General features: G+C 39.8%; 1 protein-coding gene across 7 annotated transcripts; it reads left to right on the top strand.

Moving 5' to 3' along the window:
• Window positions 1-28: 28 nt before the first annotated feature.
• Window positions 29-20000, top strand: HNRNPK (heterogeneous nuclear ribonucleoprotein K). Of its 7 annotated transcripts, none has more exons than XM_054809415.1 (16): window positions 29-162; window positions 2917-2994; window positions 3099-3174; window positions 3997-4094; window positions 5447-5503; window positions 6985-7028; window positions 7932-8004; window positions 8577-8690; window positions 9373-9501; window positions 9998-10305; window positions 10650-10704; window positions 14356-14406; window positions 17159-17180; window positions 17258-17340; window positions 17801-17970; window positions 18817-20000. In XM_054809415.1, the coding sequence occupies exons 3-16, from the start codon at window positions 3126-3128 to the stop codon at window positions 18845-18847; spliced, it is 1284 nt and encodes a 427-aa protein (XP_054665390.1). In that variant the 5' UTR covers window positions 29-162; window positions 2917-2994; window positions 3099-3125; the 3' UTR covers window positions 18848-20000. The 7 variants fall into 7 exon arrangements, with proteins under 7 accessions (XP_054665390.1, XP_054665385.1, XP_054665391.1 ...); XM_054809410.1 differs by having other exon boundaries at window positions 18756-20000; XM_054809414.1 differs by lacking the exon at window positions 29-162 and adding an exon at window positions 338-461.
• Window positions 20001-20616: the final 616 nt, after the last annotated feature.

Raw genomic sequence — 20616 nt, 5'->3', positions numbered from 1 at the left:
TTTAAGCATCGCGAGAGCCCCGCCTCCCCGGCGCCGGGCAGCGAGCACAAGGCGGGGTTTTGGCAGACGCCATTTTCTCTTCCCACGGCCGAGGTCGTCTCTCGCTCTCCTTTGCTGTCCCCCGCTCCTTGCACCGCTTCCACCGCGGCTCCCACCGGGCAGGTAAAAACGCCAACCGGCCGCGGCACGGCACGGCGGTTTGGGGTGGATGGCGGATTGCGGTACCCTTCTTCCCGGTCGCTGGGCCTGTCTTGCCTTGGCCCTCACGGAGGGCGGGGCGGAGCGAGAGGCCGCCCCCCCTCCCTGACGGGCAGCGGCGTTACCCAATGGGGCGGTAGCGGGCCCGCGCAGGGGTGAGGCGGCGGGGCCAATCGCCCGGTGGCGCTGGTGGATGTGCGCGTTGGCGGTGGGGGCTGCTCCCTTTTCTCTCCCGTACGCAGTGGGGCCGGCGGCGGGCGGAGGTACGCGCAGCCCGCGGCGATATGTAGCTGGGGCCGGAGAGGAGGGGGCGCTGCTCACGCGCTGGGGGGGGCTCAGGCCCAGACTAAGCTAGGCCAGGCCTTGGTGGGGCCAGCAGAGCTGCCATCGTGTCCGCGTCGGCGCCTTTTCGTGACACAGCGATGCGGGAGGCCTGTGCCTCCCATGTCGCGAGTCCTCAACCCTCGGGAGCCAGAGTCCCCGTGGGCTCCCATAGGGACGGTGGTGGAATGGGGTGAGCGCTGTGTGGCGAAGGAGAGCGCGGTGTCGCCGTCTCAGCTGATGGTGGGGGTAGCCCCTCAGGCGGCAGGGGACAGTCTGCGGGCCTCAGGGGCCTCTCCCGCCCCGAGGGGAAGGCGAGAAGGGTGGCCACTGTCTGTGTGGGCGGCCGTGGGCCCTGTGGCCCAGCCAGCGTGGCTCCCGGAGGGGCGGTGCGGTGGAGGCCGGCAGCTTTAGCGGGTGCTCTATAAGGGCGGGGGAGCGGCCGCCTGCCTGCGCCCGCCCTTGGTAACTTTGTGCCCGCGGCGAGTTGTCGGGAATTATGGCGGGCAGCGGGGAGGGCGCTCTCGGCCGCGGCCTGTGCGGAGGCGGCCGTGGAAGGCCGATTGGGGAGCGGCCCGTGTCGCGGCCGCCTCTTTCGGAGGGCGGTCGCGGCGGCGGAGCCCCTTTGGCGGCGAGGGTGTCCTGCTCCGCCGGCTGCGCTGCGTGTCGGGCCACCGGAAGCCTCCTTTGTGTTTCTCTGGGCAGAGGGGGGTAAATCTCCCTGCGACCGCGTGGTGGTGGTGGCTTTTCCGCTGCCGGCTCCGCCTAGCAGCGGGCAGGCGCCATTACAGCGGCCGCCATTTCTGCTGCCCCCCGCCGCCGGGGAGGTGAGGCTGGGGGAGTTACGTAACGCCGCCGCCCGGGAGCCAGCCGGATTCGCCGCCGCGGCGGGCAGGCAGCGAAGGCCGTGCAGGCGGCCTGCGGCTCGGCGGGCGCCGGGACCGCAGAGAGAGACACAGAGGCGGGCGGGAAGAGCCGCTGCGCCCGAGAAGGAGCGGGGCTGAGGCGGGTAGGCCTTTCCCAGCTCTTCTCTTAGATATGTAGTAGCAGGTACTGCCTTCCGCCGCTTTATCCTTTCGGTGTTCATAAAAACATGGTATTAGTCCATTTAGCCCCGCAAACTCGATTTACCCAGCAGATCGCGGTAACTGAGAGCCCCTTACATACATGCGGCTGGGGAGGTTTGGCTAGGCGGGTGAATGCACACGACTAGAGGAGACTAAGCTCTGAACGGTATATTGCAGTTCATTCCCCGCAACCCTAAAATTCTTGGCATGGTTGGAAATAGTATAACTGGGGTCCGAAAGGGCTATTTAAACGCTGTAAAAATCTGCCCGGTCCCTCCCTACTTTTCTCCCCTCCACATAACAGCGTTTTGGCAACGTTTGGTTGAGATATCGCCATCATTGAATTTGTGTGTGTCTCTTAGCTCACTTTAAGTGCCTGGAAGGACCAGCGTGTGCTGGGAAGGCAGCGCCTGCTGTCAGCCTGTACAAGCAGGGTAACAAATTAACAGCTGGCTGAGAGTATGTGTAAAAAGTTAGATGCACCTCATTTTCTTTTCCTTCATGGATACCAGAATGAGTGGGTACCATTTGTTGAGGCAATGGAAATTAATAATATATAAGAGGGAAATACACGATTGCTTGGCTGTGATCTGTAGAAACACATTTTTGAAGAGAAAAAGTTGCAAAACTATTTGTTTTGCCTAGACTCTCTCTAATGTGACTTACTAATATTCCAAGATCCACTTAACAAACACAGGTCATAAATGAGATAGCTATGTCAGAAAACTGTAATGAAGTTTAGGAGCTTTTGAGGTTTTTGGTTGTGTGTGCACAGGATATGTAACTACAGAGAGCGGTATTTTAAAAAAAAAAATTCCAGTGTGGCTGGAAGTTGTAATTTGTCTTTTGTTCATCTATTATACTTGAGTGGAAGGCATGCTAAAATGCCTGCTAGTAAGTTGGTAGCGAATTTATAAAACTAATATTGACAATTACCATAATAGGACTTTTTTAGTTTAAATTCTTTAGAACTAAACAGCAGGAACAGATTGTTACATGGTGTCCTTTAAAAAGTAAATCCAAGGCACATATCGTATAACATGGTGAAAATAGGAGCTGGATGCATGTTCACTTCAAGTATCTGAAAATAATTTTTAGTAAATGTAGTTACTTAAAACTAGCAGGTGCCCAGAAACTATAATTAAGACCATAATTGTTTATCTGTAAGTTTGTATCTCTCCTTAGTGGTGTACTTGGCCTGGGTATGCTTTCTCTTTTATAAAGAAAAACTTTGCAGCAAAAACTCAGGTCAAACCTTTAGTTTTCGGCTATAGTGAGAACCGGAGCTGTAAGTGAGCAAGGTCACAACTGATATATGCTGTTTTCATAGGCTCTTGAAGCAATAGGCTGTTGGATTTTGATCCCGCCCAGATACTTGAGTTTTTCTCTGCAAGGATATATAATAGCGGTAAGTTCTAGCAGGAGGCAATTCTTTTTGCTTTTTCCCTTTAGCATGATGTACAGTTTGCCCTTTCACAAAATAGATGTACCAACAGTTTTTTTCTTCAACAGGTTTTGCCTGCCTAAGAAAAGAAGGCAATGGAGACTGAACAACAGGAAGAAACCTTTGCCAACACAGAGACAAATGGTAAATTTTTTAAAGGACTATTTCTTTTTACAAAGAACCTCCTTAAATTTCAATGTTTCTAAATATTTTGCAATGCTTTGACTGTATCAAATGTTTGTATCAGTAGTTTTTGCGTTCTGCATTAAATATTTTAATTAGACCATATAATTGCACGTACTTTTAAGGCGTAAATGCGTAATCTTTCTGTGGGCATGTTTTAGACATGGGATAAATAACTGAAAGTTATGACTAGGGATTTGAAAATATTTCATAGTTAAATATTTAATACTTGTATGGAGGATGTGAATATGTAAGAATACTACCAGGCATATCCATTAATTGCATTTTGTTTAATGCAGTTTTTACATGCAAGAGTGTAAATACATGAAATGTCTCTAAAGAGCTTCTTGGAAAACTTCTTGAGCATACTGAGGAAATTAGTGCATTAGTGTTGTTGATTCATGTCAGTTTTTTCCAAACAGTATTTGAAGTGCTACTTTACTACTATTCCACCAGTATTTCAGTGTTGGACAAGTGGGTGATGCTGCACTACTTAAACAGAGTGTCATGAATTTCTCATGGGCTGTGTGCAACATTCTACTTTAAAGTATGGTTCATAGATTTTTAAATGGATTTTCAGTAGTTCATCGATAGGTAAGGTGACAAAGTAAAGACCTGTTTCCACACTATAGAAGCTCAGAGTAGGCATCAGTAATTGGTGTTGGGCTAATAGGAAAGAATGTGTTAAGAATACAGAGCATAAATTTAGCATGTGTTCCATTTTATTACGACTTAGAAAGTTAAATAAATGTTTTTGTTTCCCTCCTATGGACCTATCTACAGGCAAACGTCCTGCTGAAGATATGGAGGAAGAGCAGGCCTTCAAAAGATCTCGGAACACAGATGAGATGGTTGAATTACGCATCCTGCTTCAGAGCAAAGTATGCTTTTTCATTTTTACTGGTTTTGCTTATAGCATTGCTCAAGAGAGGGGTGACAAAGTGTATGGTGGGATATATGTTTAGAAAGAATATATACTTTATTTAATATGTGATAACGTATTAGGAATAATTTTATGTGTGCATGAATGGTAGTAGAAATGTATTGCAATGGAATTATCTTCAGTGGTTCTTTTAAAGGGTAAGTCCCTAAGGATCAATACAGTTATTTTTACAAGATGTATTTGCTGAAAAAATAGAGCAATAGAAATTAATAAGTGTTTTTATATTTGAGTGGAAGGTTGTTTTGAGGGGAATGAGTGTATATTAGCCTTTGGAAAGGAAGCAGTTTAGAGAAGGATTAGCTAATGATTGTAAATTAAATATGAGAGGTAAGACGAGAACTTCCTTAGGATTTTAGTAACTCTCCCAAACAGATCTACTAAACCTGTTCAGATAGATTAACAGGAAGAAATGTGGGAGTAACGCTTCAGGGATTGCAGTGGTTTCATTGACAAGCGTAAATAGTTACGGTAAAGTTGCTATGTATGAATTTCTTCTGGTGTTTCCAGTTGTTACAAATGATTTGTACTTTCTGAAGTATCTCAGTCCTTTGTGTTGGCACGGGGGAATGTTACCTTAACTCTGTGTGGCGTTTCTGACCAATAGTCAAGTTACATGGGGTACCACAAAATGTTGCTGCTAGCATACTATACAGTCTGTGTAATGAAAGCAATACTTTTGCATGTAATCCTTGAAGTAACCTGGTAAAAATATAGTTTTGCCATTACTGTTCTTGACTATCTGCCAGCTTATTCCTGTTGATGTTAGAAACTTGAAGTTACTAACTGTTAACATTGGCTTTAACCTTTTTCTGAATATACTGCTTTGAGAAGTTAGTTAAGTTACAGAGGTATAAACCAAAATTAGCACCTGAAATTATCAGATATGTTTGGAGTGCAAAAGTGGAATTTGCAAACATGTTCCTTAAAAAAAAAAAAAAGTTGATCAAATAAATTAGGGAAATCATGGACATGAGCTGTAATCTATGAGATTGCTTTAACACAGGCAGAATTGCCTAGAAACTTCCATTTGGAATTGAAGTATTAGTTGCAAAATAGACTATCCTTCTCTTTCCTAAGTTTGGTGGTAAGAGATGGTGGTCATTTTTTTCCATGAACAAACTGTATTAATTTGTTTCAATTTGATTTGAACCTTTCAAAAGCTCTGCCTGCCTGTCCTCACCCCCTGGGCCCACTGAGTAATGCAAAAATAGGTTTACCATTCTCAGTCTTGAGTTTAAAAATGTAGTCAGTGCTTTATTGGTAACCTAACTTCTGAAAACTATTTTCCAGAATGCTGGAGCAGTGATTGGAAAAGGTGGCAAAAATATTAAGGCACTTCGTACAGACGTGAGTATATATGAGTTTGAACTAATTTAACACCAATTCTTTCAGAGCACTGCGTCGAAAGCTTGATTGCATACATTTCTAGAAATGGGAGCAATTCAACTCCAGACATCAATAGTCTAGTTACAAGCCATTTGTAATGATTGTTAGAGTAGATAACTTAGTTCTTCAATTTCTATTGTAATTAAAACCCAGCTTGACTCGTGGGAGGAGAGGTTTATATCAAATCTCTTCGCTTTTGAATAGGATTCCACTAAATTACACACTTCAAGTGAGTTAACATCCTAATTAGAAATATTGACAAAACTTAAACCCCTTAATTGTATCATTTCCCATATGTGTGAATCAATTATAGTACTACTCAAACCATTGCAGGTGGCTGGCTTAACCCAGTGATAGAGGAATTCTTTAACTTCCTTTAAAAAACCAAACAAGCAAAATGTCCATCTGTTCGTTAACAGCTTGCACATGGAGCACAAAAGCATTAACGTTAAGGTTGCTGGATTTAAATATCAAATAGCAAAGGAACATTCTACTCTGTTACTCGGAAGCATTTTTAAATGGTCATGACTTACTTGGCTATTCACATTCTACAGTGGGTTGACTCTTGTGATTAGACACATGCTCGGTATTAATGTTGTGTATTTATAAAACTTGGCAACGCTTCTTAAATTCCATTTGTTTACACTCCTGTACTTCAACTACAATTTCAACAGTTTTTCTGATCAAGACTCTGTTCAACGCAAGATTTGGCAATAGATCATTACGAGTCAGTTCCAACTAAGTTGATAAACTACCGCAGCTAGAATTGAGGTTTAAGTTGAAATGGTCAGGAATCATACATATGCTCACTAACTTTGGCAGCTAGCTGGTTTTTTTTTTAGGGTGTTTTTTGTGATTTTTCTTTTTTCTTTTTTTTTTAAGTAAATCAATACGTCACCTAAGTCCAGATAATTTAGATTGGTCTACAAAACTAACTTTCCCGATTTGCCCAAAGTTCTAGTAATATCAATCTTGACAGGTTTTGTGTCTACCCTCATGAGCCAGCCTGCTACTGAAACATCATATGCTAAAAGTAAAAAGTAGTTCAGTCAGATCAAGTGACTCATTTTTAAGATCCATACTGTTAAGCCACAGTCGGTGTAGCAATCCGTTATTGTGTTAGTCTTCAGAACAACTTAAGCTTGTTTCATTAATTGAGAGTAATGAGTATAGTTTGTATTAAATTAAAATTTATTGCTTTTCCCCCTTTTCCCTCTCCTTGTTTTTTTGGCCATATATCTCCGTTGCCCATGTACTGGATCGACTTGCCCCTGCGTTGCCCACCATGACGTTGGCCCATCCGCCCCTGAACGCCCATGTGAAAACCCTGGTTGGCTATGCCCAAAAATGTGCTCGTTGCCAAACGGGTACCATACTTGACAACTTCCGATTGAATACCCATGCCCAATGCCAACATCCACGAACGCCAATGACCAATGCAGTACAATGCCAGTGTTTCAGTCCCAGACAGCAGTGGCCCCGAGCGGTATGTCCCAACAGTTTATGCCTCACTGCCTGATTAGAAAGAGAGAAATGTATTTTATTACCTGCCTTTGATATAATTAAATAGTATCCCCTTATAGACGGTGTATTGTTTTTTTTCAAGTTTTCTGTCTTATTTTCCCCATTAAGTCTTTTTGTCACTGAACTTTTACGTGAGTTGCCCACCCAAACAATCCACTAATTTTATTTCAATGGAAGGAGCACAGCTTCAAGTGTTGCATATTCGCTGCATTGTAAATCAAATTGTTTCAAAACAGTCTCTCGCTCTGTCTTTGTGGCCCACCTTGCTCCCCTCAACATTACCTGTTCATAATTATTTCTGATGAAATGCTAACTCTGGTTCACTTTCCTTCACTTCTCATTTGTTTTGTCTTTTTTTTTGTTTTGCATTTGTATTTGTTTTCTTGGAGAGCCCATTAGTAATCTGATTTCTAACTGGTCTCATAACCTTACTCCAGATACAATGTTCGCCACTTGCATATCCCCACTTTTTCTATGAGAAGGTGTGCCAGTTTTACCAATGTAATAGCGAGGGTATCCTAAATTAGTGGTGGCGGGGAACATGAATATTCACTTCTACTTTCAGTTCTGCGTCAATTTCTTGCCCACTTAATCTGAGCCCTTCCAAAGCCCATTCTGTCTTTCTTTCTCTCTCTCTGCAAGACCTACCTAATCTTAAATTTATCATGCATATATATTGGGCATAAACAAAGATGCATGTGTTGTAAATTGAGCAAACAGGTTTACTTTAAATGGGGAATATTAATTGTAAGGTCTTCTGTCTAGTAAATCTTGTTGGAGTTTTGGGTATGATGATGAAAAAAATTTACTTCTACTTCTTCTTTTCCACCTTTTCCATATTGTCTGGCATTATGGCCTCCAACAGCATCCTGAGTATAAGCGCAGATATAGAGACAATTGGAGAAATCTTGAAGAAGATTATCCCTACTTTAGAAGAGGTATGTCTGTTAACTTTTGTTTCTTTTTGGAGATAAAAGATTAACTTTTGAAACAAGGTGGTTCTAGATGATTTGCCGCTTTTTAAACACAGTAAATCAGAAAATAAAACCCAAAATCCTTTTAAAGAAGGTTATGACTCTCAAACTACATGTTTGCATTTTTTTGGTAGAGCACAGAGTCAGTCACTATTTATTAAATTAATGTTTTGAACAGCTTCCCCCCCTTTCAAAATACTTGTTCCTAACTTGTTTAGTCCCCATTTTGGAAGTAGTTGTAACTTGTGTCCTGCATTGGCTTTGTAAGTAAGAGTGTTGCACTGTTTGATACCTTCTTAAATCTTTATACAACATTACATAATGTAAGAAATAAGGAAAACTGATTTGACGTCAGTTTATGTTGAGGTGAGATGTTTAAATACTTGTGATCCTGTCAAAGGAAATACAGGATTACAGTTCAGCAATAAATCAAGTCATACCATTGTGTTAGGAGAAAAAACTTAACAAAACCCCAAATATAAATTTTTATGTGACTAATATTTTTATTCTTTTGCTTGTATGCATCTTTCTTACAGTATCAACACTACAAAGGCAGCGACTTTGACTGCGAATTAAGACTTCTCATTCACCAAAGTTTGGCAGGAGGAATTATTGGCGTCAAGGGTGCTAAAATTAAAGAACTGAGAGAGGTACTTGTTTCCTGTTCTTCTGAGATTTGGATTTTGTTCAATAAACAACTTAGTGTTTTGTGTTCATAGGGGGCAAGTGTAAGTTATTTTTATAATTTTTTTTTTTTAAAATTCTACTTCCTTGAAGACCATTGTTTTCTTCCAGTGAAGGAATGAGGTTTTAAAAAGCTAATGTGTCTCTATGAAAGTAAATCACCTCTGTTTTCTAACCTTTCTTGGCATTGTGTCAGGCAATTTCAGGTCAGTTCAGATATAAACCCAATACCTGTTTGCATGGGTTGAGAGAGGCAAGATGACTAGACGTAATCCTAGCAACATTGTTGTCTTGCATCCAAAGCATGTTTTCCTGACATGTGAAGGTTAATACAACCTGTAAGCTCGCAATGGATATGTGGTCCTTTTGCTAGTGTTTAATGAAATGATGGTATAGAGGAGCCATAATTGAAAGAGGAGAAAACAGAACTTTTTTCTGCTTCATACAAAACTATGTCAGCACAGCTTTATTAAAAAAAAAAATTCTAAAGTTAAATTTGTTATGAGAACTTGGAAGCAAGCATGCACTTAAAGTTGCTGGGAATTTAATTGTCTTTTGGATTGTTTCTTTAAAAATGTTTTAATGGATTTATAAAGTTGTTTAAAATACTTATATTAGACAATCTTGGATTTTTTTTTTCTTCAACAGAACACTCAGACCACCATTAAGCTCTTCCAAGAGTGTTGTCCTCATTCTACTGACAGAGTAGTGCTTATTGGTGGAAAACCTGATAGAGTTGTTGAATGTATCAAGATTATCTTGGATCTTATCTCTGAGGTAATGTTTATTACATTTATTTTATTCTTTCATTGGCATTCATGAATGTTAGGCATCAGTTGGATGAAAAACAGTATTTTTCAATTTCTGTTTTGAATTCAGTATGTCCTGTTTTCCCAGGAACAAAGTGATTGACTGTTAACACCTTTTGAAATTACTTCCATTTTCTAAAATTGGGGTGCAGCTTATGGGGGAGGTAAACAATTTTTGGTATTAGTGGGTCATTATTCATGCTTTGCATATCATTAAGATGTGAAAATTGAAGAGGAAGTGAGACAAAATTTACTTGCAACTGATAAGTAACAGCAGTTTCTCTATTGTAGTTAAGTTCACGGGGAAACACATCACCATCACCTCCTTTCTTACCAGCATTGTGAAATCAAAAACATGTTCCAAATGCATAAATTCATATTTATACATTTAATATGTTAATTAAGTATGTCAATTGTAATAGTCCTAATTGGGTTGGGGGGGATTTCTTTTGTTGTTGTTTTAGTCTCCAATTAAAGGACGGGCCCAGCCTTACGATCCCAATTTCTATGATGAAACATATGACTATGGTGGCTTCACAATGATGTTTGATGATAGAAGGGGACGTCCAGTAGGCTTTCCAATGCGTGGAAGAGGAGGTTTTGATCGAATGCCCCCTGGTCGTGGTGGACGACCTATGCCTCCATCGAGAAGAGATTATGATGATATGAGCCCTCGCAGAGGACCTCCACCTCCTCCACCAGGTCGTGGTGGTAGAGGTGGCAGCAGAGCTCGTAATCTTCCTCTTCCTCCACCACCACCTCCTCGTGGCGGGTAAGTTGTTGCATAAATGCATCATACAAAACTCAGATTGTGTACAATCTGCTAAATCATGTTCATCTTTCCAGTGTTTTTTCCATGCGTCCCTGTTGGTAGTGATTATGCAGAACTGAATGTGTATCAGACCAGAGGATTTTGAAAAGTACTGGAATTATTTGCTGCACTGTAGTAATCTACCAGGACTGTAGTCAGTAGTGCTGAGACTTTTATGTCATTCGGTACTTGGCTAAGGTAGTTTGAAATTAAGTTGTATGTGAACCATGAATATGAAATTTTAAATTGGAATAGATACATTAGTTTATAACATAACTCATGTACTGCTGCTTTTTTCATTTTAGAGACCTTATGTCCTATGACCGAAGGGGCAGACCGGGAGACCGTTACGATGGCATGGTATGAATTTAAAATTTGCCTTGTTCTGTTTTGTAAGAACAGTTAGCACACTGACTGTATGAAGATACTATTGCTGAACATGTGCACTTAAGTGTGAGGCATGTGTGGTTTTGATGATACAACCAAAATGTCCATACAAATGGTCCCTCATGTAGAAGAATGTTTGGAGTGTAAGTAGTATTTAAGATACGATCTGGTTTTTTTCTTCCCTGGCATCAAAAATGATGCAGAAAGTTTGACTGTGCTGTACCCTGCAGGTTTTCTTGCATGGCTATCTTTTAGATTTTTTTTAAATCAGGACGACTGAAATAGGAATTGGTAGGCTTTTCAGATAGAGAAAACATGTCAGAACAACATTCTCTTAAATTCTTTGATTCATACAAGCTTTCTTAACACTAATGTTGAAAAACATGAGTATAGATAGAATAATACAGATTGTAGAATAGTATCTATGAAGATCTCTAGTTGATCTGGAAGGTGACTACTCTTTTGAATCAATTCTTGTCTATTTGCTGGTTTCTCTGCAAAAAATCCACTGTAATTCCATATGTTTTGGAGCTAGGGCTACTGTTAAGTTGTATCCTAAAATTAGGTACATTCAACCATATTAATGCGAACACTTGCTGAGGAACAAAAATACCTCATAGTTTACAGATAAGCTTAGAAAAAGGCTTATTCTTCCATATTGTGTTCTGAAATGCAACTTCCCAGCAGTCGTCTGCTATTGTACTAGATTCCCCTTTCCTGGGAAGAGAAATCATGTGTCTGGGAGGTAAATCTCTATAGTAACAATCTTCTTTTCTGTTCTGGCTTTGTTTGGCACCTTCATTAAGATGACAGGTGAGACAAGATTTTTTTTTTTTTTTTTCTTTTAAATGAATGGAAGAGAAAGGAGTGGAGAAGAACTATGAAATGGGCTTTACACATTTCCTCCTTCTTGGGAGTAAGAGTTACTGGAAGTAGATATTGCAAGAATGTCACATGCTTACTAGAAATATTAAAAGGAAAGACTTACAGTTACAAAAAAAAAAAAAAAAGTGTTACCCCAGCTACTCTACATGTTAAGAAAGTGGAAGAATTGAGAAGTACGCCTCCAAGATTTCCTTATTTGTATTACATGTTTTCAAAGCTCAGTTTTTGCAGCTAATAAAGCCAGTGATAGAGCATATAAATTGAGCAGCCTGCCCTTCTTCAGGTATCTGGTTTAGCACAGTCTTACTTAGGTTGACTCTTGGGCAGTAGTGTGTTTTATTTTTACTCCATTCCAGCTAGAACAGAAAATCTGTTTTGACTTCTGTTTAGCCTGACTTTTATCAGGTTGAGCTTTGCTTTCTTGACATGAGTTCGTACAAGTAAGTGGAGTCATCCATCTCTCTCCATTTTTTTTTTTTGTTCCAAAAAGCAATTTTACTTCACAGTGAAGCTGCTCATGGCTTTGGCTCCTTCATGACCAGATACCATAGCCTACTTAGTGAGGACCGCTTCCCAACAAAAATTATATAAAACTTCTAGTTTTAGTTAACCATGATCCTAGTATCCTAAATTATGTAAGCAGTTAGGAAGTCTTCATGTGGCTTGTGAGGCTGGAGCTGGAAATGTCATGCCAGAAATGTAAGGTCTTCCTACGATAGCCTTCTTTTCATAGAGAAACCATTCTCTAGCAAAACACTTAAACTAGGGTAAACCAACGTCATTATGGCTTGTGAGCTAAGTAATCCAAGGGAAAGGCTGCTCTCAGAATGCAGAAGTGCTCTTTTACATACATTCTATTTTACATAGATGCAATAAAAGGCAAGAATAGATGCTTTTCTCAGATGAACATCTCCAAAATCATGGAAATGTTGAATGTACAGAAATATTTTTTGTTGTTGCCAGTTCTCTTTTCCACTAAAGGCAGAAAAATTCAGTAGTTCAAGACCTTTAAAACTGGATGCTGAACTGTCAATTTTCTGGAATTCCAGAGATAGGGACAGTAAGGGCAGCCTTGTAAATGCTCAGATGAGTAAAAAAAACCACTTTGATTTTAAAAGATACGTTAATTCCCAGTGCAGAGTCACCCACTTAAGAAGATTCTTGCCTGTTAGCCTGGGTTACAGTTGTAGTTTATTTATGCACTGTTGTTGAGAGTTCACTTGGTTTATAATCTCTGTTCTGAATCTTTTTCCTGAAGGACAGACTTGTATTGTTTCTCTGTTAAGAGAAGGGTGTAACTATTCCAAATCAAATGCCTGTGGACCATAAGGGCTATTCGAAGATGAAAAACCCTGAATGCTATTTCCAATATTTCTTTTTTATCACCCTCATCCTCAGGGGTCTTTCAGACACATAAATGCATACAGATACCAGTGGGAGGGGAGGAAAATAAAGTGGACAAGCATATAAAGCCATTTTATCCCCTCACCTCTTTTTTAATTAACTGAGCAGATACAAACATTTTCAAAGCACTAAAAATTTTAAAAACCAAGTTAATAGAGAGTTAAATCAGAATGTCTCCTGTTAAGTGGACTGTCTCTTCACAGACTTCTGTGAGTGTCTTCAGACTTCTAATGTGCTTTTGTAAATGCTTCCTCGTTCTTGATCTTTGTTTATTTTAAACTTACATATGTGCACATACACATATGTCTTGACATATAAACAATTGAATAAAGGCACATACACTTAAAAATACAAAACATTCCTCATATTTAAGAGATTTGACATTAAAAAGCATGTAAAAATCAGTAAAGGAAGAATGTATGACAACTCTTCTATTTATCCATGCAGATGCTGGAAGAAAGTTACAAAATTTCACTTTGTTAAAAACAGAAAATTATGATAAAAGAATTTTACATCAGTTAGGACTACATGCATTTTCTTTCGTTTGATGTAAAAGTTAAGCTCTTTGCCTTATCCAGCCAGTGTGTCATCTGGTTTATATTCTAGTACCAGTAGTCACTAGCACAAATGACTCTGTAGAGTGTAACATTGTCATGTACGTTAAGATACCCTGTTTGAGAAGCTGGTTTTAGAGTGCACAAATGAACACCAGTTGCTGAAACTGTAGAATTCTGAAAGAAACACTATATATCATGTTTTAAAACCATAATTAATTTCTAATGTAGTTAGATAGCAGTAGAAAGTTATTCAAGTTATTTGCTGTATGAGGTATATGGAAATGAATTAGTAGAACAAGAGAAGCAGTGTCCTTCCTGCCTGACCTGCTGTTGACATAATCACTGACAGTTACTTGTTTCAACCTTATTAAACTATCATTTTCTAAAGAATGATGGAAATAAGACTTAATATATATTAGCACTTGAAGGTGTTGTAAAAGAAAAAAAAAACAAAACCAGAAAAAAACAACAACTTGTTCAAGCTTTGCTCTGCCATCAGCTGTCTGACCTTCTTTGTTAGAGGAAAATCTGTTTGGACCACAGAAAGAGAGGAAAAAAGTAAGTGTGACCACTTACAGTTCCCTCAAAGTGAAATTAAAAGGGAGTGACTCTTGAAAGTGGTCTAAACCACATGCTACTTAAGTCTTTGTTGTAGTGTGAATGCTTTTTTGTACCAGTATATATTGTATTTGCTTGCCAAGTTACCTATAAGTCTGCATGATGTGGACTTAATTTAGATTTCTTTCCTCTTTTTCTCCTATTACATGATATCTGGAAGATGATGCAATGTCATGTGGATGCCTGTGATGACATGCAGCCACCAGAGTTGGTGAGTGTGCTCAACCTTTTTTTGAAAACTGCTTTATTGAACAGGTTAAGTGGTAATGGGAATTTCTTGATCTTGAGCATAGTGAGTGGCAACTTGAAAATCTTAAAGCTGTCCTTTTGACTAAGAATTTATTGGCAGTTTGTCTAAACAGTGTGTTTTGTGCATGCTGGTAACGTTAATAGAAATGTAGAAGTATGCAGCAGCACAGCCAAAAGAGAGGAGCTATTCTGTACCTTTTTTTGCCCCTTTTACATCCTATTTTCATTTTGTAAATAGTAACTTTCTCCATAACTGATGCAGTGTAGATGCATACATTTAGGATACATATTTTGTATTAATTTCATAATGTTGTGTTTTCTTATATTTCAAACAGCAAATATTAAAAGCAGCTTCTGATAGTTCTGGATAAACTATTATGTTTTACTTATCACTTATCAATGTGTTTGAAAATACACTATTTGATCAGATAGCTTTTGTGAAGGGAAGTTACAGGGTTCATCAGGTGTCATGCTGTCTAGAAGATGGCAAACTGCTGCCAAATATTAAACATCAGCTCTTAGCTTACCTGAACACAGCAAATGTAATTGCTTAACTCATCTGCTGTGAAGCTTATTTGCTGTCCTGTAGTCTGAGGAGGCAGAAATGATCATGGAAGGGATTGTTCATTAAAACAGATTAGCCCAAAAAGGGATCCTGGGGCAAATACCAACAGGAGTATGTCTGTGTGTATGCAGTATACTGCTCTGATTAGCCTCTGAGTTAAATCTTAAGCAGAGTCCTTTATTCTCTTGTGTTTTGGACTCCACTAGAAGCTTTATTATTTTGTATTACAATCTGTGTTGCTAAGTAACACGATAAAACAATATAGGTTGCTTAGAGACAGTGGATAAGCTCAAGTCTTTGGTCTGAGTAGCTTCCATTTTGATCTTCTAAAAAGGTAGCCAGTAAATAGTATCTTGGGAAAACTTGTTGGTTACAACTTCTTTGAACAAGTAGTTGTGGTTGGTTGAACTTGACTGGCTCCTGGATGCCCACCCAGCTGTCCTCACTCCCCCTCCTCAGCAGGATGAGGGGAGAAAGTAAGATGGAAAAGCTTGGGGCTCAAGATGAAGACAGAGGGATCACTGGCTAATTGCCATGATGGGTAAAACATTTGACTTGGGGAAGATAAATTTATTGCCACTTAAAAATAGAGTAGCGTGGTGAGAAACAAAGAAGAAAACTAAAAACACCTTTCCCCTGCCCTTCACTTCTTCCCAGGCTCAACTCATTTCTTCATTCCTGACTCCATGAGTGGTGCAGGGGGAATGGGGAATGGTGGGTTGCAGTCAGCGCATCACGCTTCGTTCCTTTTGCTTCATGTTGTTCCCCTGCTCCAGTGTGGGATCTCTCACATGGGATTCAGTTGTTCACCAACTGCTTAAATGTGAGTCTTTCCAACGGACTGCAGTTCTTCAAGAACTGCTCCAGCCTGTGTCCTCTTCATGGGGTACAGTCCTTAAGGAACAGACTGCTCCAGTGTGTGTGTCCCATAGGCTGCAGGTCCTGCCAGGTGCCTGTACCTGCATGGGCTCTCCACAGGCTGCAGCTTCCTTCAGGGCATGTCTGCCTGCTCCCTGCATAGGATCCTCAATGGGCTGCAGTGGGTCTATCTGCTCCAGCATGGTTCTCCCATGGGCTACAGTAGAATCTCTGTTCCAGCACCAGGAGCACCTCTTCCCCCTCTTCTTTCACTGTGGTGTCTGTAGGGTTGTTTCCCTCGCTTCTTCCCCCCCTCATTCATCTCTCACAACTGGTGCACACTGGGGTTTTTTTACTCTTTCTAAAATGTTATCACAGAGGTGCCACCAGCTTTGCTGATGGTCCCAACTTTAGGCAGCAGTGGGTCCATTTTGATGTTGGCTAGAGCTTTGTCTTGCACAGGGACAGCCCCTGGCCTCTTTGCATAGAAGCCACCCCAGCGGTCTCCCAGAAGTTGAACTCTGGAGAACTGTGCATGTTTATTCTCTGCTTCTATAAGAAAGTATAAAAAATGCGGTTTTGTGCACTTAGAAGTAGTTAGATGAACAAAGCACTTGATGTCAAATACTGGTGTACAAATCCTAAAAATACAGGCCAGGAGTGCGCATTGCAGTGATCTGGATTTGGTATATGGTAGTTTTAGTAGAACAGAAGTAATTAATGTTATAGATAGAAAGGATTGTAGCATAGTCTGAATCAAGAAACAAGCTACGGAGCTATTTTTAAGAGCTTTGGGTTTTTTTCCTGAAGTAGGAGGATTGACAGTCACTGGATAAACTTTTTGTCCCAAAACTGGAGACTTGAGTCTGTCCTGAGCTGTATTGGTAGCATTGATAAGGCTGTACTCTGATGTTGTGATTTGAATGTTAGTTTAGTCCACGGGTCAGGAGTAGGTCAGGATAGAGAGCTGTCTACCAGCAGCTGAATTACTGAGGCTGCTTGATAAACTGGTATAGCTGGATTCTTTAAGTCATTTTATGCCTTACTCGTAGAGGTTTTGATAGGGCAGGATAAGAGGTTAATGAGATTTCCCCCACCCACCCCTTTTGTTTCTGGTCTGCCCTCTCTGCCTTAGTACACCTTTGACAGCACAACACTGTTACATTTATAGTGAGGTTGGGGGTTGAGATTTTTGCATAAAATAGGCTCAAAGTTAACAATATGATACTTAAGATGGAAACATGTTGATGAAGCATGGCTATTCACTATTTTTTTTCTCTTTCTCTTACAGTTTGAGGGTGGCTCTGGATATGGTAAGTATTTATATAGAACCTTTACATGTACTTCATTATGTAGTTATTAAAGGGCTTGATGCATACGTTTAAATCAGACTATTCTTACGCAGGGGGGCGCGGTTCATACGGAGATCTTGGTGGACCTATCATCACAACACAAGTAACGATTCCCAAAGATGTAAGTAAAGTTGACTTGCTTTCAATGTCTGTTTTCTCTTAAAAAAAAAAAAAAAAATCACAGCCTATTCTCAGACTATTTAAGTAAATCATGAGTACTTAGGGTGCTTGATAAGTACTTCTAATGTTTTTAAAACAACTGTTCCTGAATCACCAAAATCTGTTCTTTGGGTGTCTTCACTTTAGAGACACACTAAACAATTTTATTAATTGCTAATACTCAGTTATAGATATAGTCTGTGTAACTTTTTTTTTTTGCAAATGAGCAACTGGTTCTCCCAGTTTTATCCCACTTGTGTTTATGCAATTAATATTGCAGGGGATGTTTTGAAGCTGTAAAGAAGTAAGCTTCCATTGCAACTTTTTAAACTTGGGAAGCCATGCAAACACTGCTGTGATTTTTGTAACTGTTTTTAGATGGAAAGTTGTATCAGGAAATGAATGTTTGCTTTCTCCCCTAGTTGGCAGGATCTATTATTGGAAAGGGAGGCCAGAGAATCAAACAAATACGTCATGAGTCAGGAGCTTCGATCAAAATTGATGAACCATTAGAAGGCTCAGAAGATCGGATAATAACTATTACAGGAACACAGGACCAGATACAAAATGCACAGTATTTACTGCAGAACAGGCAAGTTAAAGTTCATTGTTTTCCCCACTGTCAACTTTAAACTGACCGATTTGTACGTTTTAAAGCTGCTCTTCTCTGTGATACGGTTTTTAGAAGGCAGGTGTTAAGTAACTATTTGAACCTAACTTCTCCAGTGGTAGTTCTGCCTTGATTCTCTTCACCATTCTAATTAAAATGAAGACACCCTCAAAACTAATCTTGCTGGAAGACGCCTTAACCAAGCAGTCCACTCATTTCTCTGGTGAAAACTGCTGCAAAAAAACTACTTGTAATAAATTACATAGAGCCTGTAGAAAATATAGAAGATTTCAGTGGATGTTGGTCTAGTTCTGTGTGGAAGACTAGTGATTTTGTTGTTTTTAGATAACTAAATTGACAACAAATCACAGTCTGCCATATGGCACAGATCATGCCTCTGCAGGACAAGTTGAAATCGATTTAATGCTGTTATGCAGCATTTCACACCTTGCTGACATTACTTTGTCTTTTCTGCCAAATATTAACAGCGTCAGACTTAATTTGCTTAGTTTTGCTTTATTAGTGTGTTGCCTGACAAAGCAGATTTTAATGTTTTAACTTGAATGTTTGGCTTTAGATTACTAATATTTAAATGTGCCTAAAATATATTAATCTATAATTATTAGCCATTAATATTTTAAAATTATTCACTTTTAAATATATTAGGAATTTGTAATTTAATCTGCTCTAAGAATGTCATTGTGAATGTTGATGCAAGATGTACAGTCCATCATTCTAATACATGCTTTTTTCTTTTTCTTTTATAGTGTGAAGCAGTATGCAGATGTTGAAGGATTCTAATGCAAGATTATTTTTTCTTTTTTATAGTGTGAAGCAGTATTCTGGAAAGTTTTTCTAAGACTAGTGAAGAACTGAAGGAGTCCTGCACCCTTTTTTTTTTTTATCTGCTTCTGTTTAAAAAGCCAACATTCCTCTGCTTCATAGGTGTTCTGCATTTGAGGTGTAGTGGAATCTTTGCTGTCCACCAGATGTAATGTTTTAGTTCCTTACAAATACATGGGGGGTGGGGAAGGGCGCACGAGACTAACATTGAAATTTTGAAGCAGCAGCAGAGTGAATTATATTTTTGTTCATTGTTGGTGGTAAATTGTAATGTTTTTCTGTAATTGTTGTGAACACCTTGCTTTATGTACACTGTATTTTTTTTGAAGGGGGGAGAATGGTGGTAGTCCATATGTCCCTGGCATCCTTTGAGAGCAGTGTGCAGACTGTAATGCTCTTTTGTAAGAAACATTTCATGATTTTTAAATAAATTTAGTGAACCTGTTCTTGGTGGTCATTTTTCTTCAGATATACATAAGGTAATACTAAAATGGAAATACCTTTTTTTTTTTTTTTGCCCCCCAACAAGAAAATGCATAAAGGAAAGTTGCTGTTAAGCTTGCTCTTCTGCTTGTTTGATATAGATGGAGTTATGTGGGGTTTTTTGGTTTTTTTTTTTTTACAAATTAAAGAAACTGTGTGAAAAAAGTGACTCTGCTTTGCTGTTTGGGGAAAAAAGTGCAAAAATATTCATGCAAATGTTGTGTAAAACTTGACATTTTTGCAAGTGTTTGGCCCTCTTTGCAGTACATATATATATTGGTGACAGTATATAAATAAAATATTTAAAAACTTTGTGATGTCACTGAGTAAACAGTGGTAAAGTACACCTGGTTATAGACAGCTTGCTTAATGCAGATAACACTGTTAGAAATGACATTGCTGTACCATTACTGAATGAATTTATAGTTGTTTTCTGAGCTTTTATTTGTATGAGGTAGAAATTCTTATAAATTGGCAAATTGACGGTATCTAACTGTAATTTGTTTTTTCATTGTATGCAAAACTTAAACTTGGTTTCCTTGTTGTATGTTGAATTCCATGGGAATTATTTGTGAGAAATTAAAAAATATAAAGCCTCTGGGTATCTCATGTAATACTTTGGCATTTGTATTTATAGTTTACAAGTTTTAATTTCACTTCCTGAATAAAAACAGATTTAAAAATGCTCGTCTGTTGCACATATGGATATGATGAGTTTGGACTAAGCGTGGATTCTTTCACCTTTGTGTTTGGGTTTTTTCCTTGGGATGTAGAACATTGATTTCACGTTGCTTTTTTAAATGGTCTGGGGTGATTCCTGCCCTAGTAAAGGGAAAGGCGAGGAGCCCAGAGATCCTGCGTTAAGGCTGACCTCCTTGGCAGAGCTATAATCAAACCTCTAAAGACAAAAAACTGCCAGCACCTTACTTGTCCACGGGAAGTGGAGTAGCGTTTGGCTCAGCAGCTAGATGTGCCTGTCCGTAACACTGGCTCCCGCTCGGGAGAGGCTCAACGTAACTTAGGAGAAATGCGCAATCGAGGCAAAGCGAACTAAAATACTGGCACCGAGTTTTCCTGTGCCCTTCCAGCTTGTGTGGGTGTAAGAGGGTGGGATTGGGGGTGGTGGTTTGGTTTTGGGTTTAAATCGGGAGGAAAGCTCTACAACTATCAAGATGCGAATGCTTTTTGTTTGCCTTTTTCTTTTCAGTGATAACGATCTTGTGGAAAACTTCCTTTCCAAGAAGCCGAGCATGTGCACTGCTCCAGCGTGGCATGATTTTGGGGGGTTTTCTTAGCATAACC

Source organism: Grus americana, chromosome Z (assembly GCF_028858705.1).
Source record: "Grus americana isolate bGruAme1 chromosome Z, bGruAme1.mat, whole genome shotgun sequence".
NCBI classification, from domain to species: Eukaryota; Metazoa; Chordata; class Aves; order Gruiformes; family Gruidae; genus Grus; species Grus americana.
This window is presented reverse-complemented; position numbering and strand designations above follow the sequence as displayed.

Bases quoted from the DNA above. Each gene is read 5' to 3' on its own strand.
- HNRNPK (XM_054809410.1), top strand. From the start codon at position 3,126: ATGGAGACTGAACAACAGGAAGAAACCTTTGCCAACACAGAGACAAAT. The intron at 10,306-10,649 runs GTAAGTTGTTGC...TTTTCATTTTAG, and splicing joins CCACCACCTCCTCGTGGCGG to AGACCTTATGTCCTATGACC. The intron at 17,341-17,800 runs GTAAGTAAAGTT...TTTCTCCCCTAG, and splicing joins AAGTAACGATTCCCAAAGAT to TTGGCAGGATCTATTATTGG.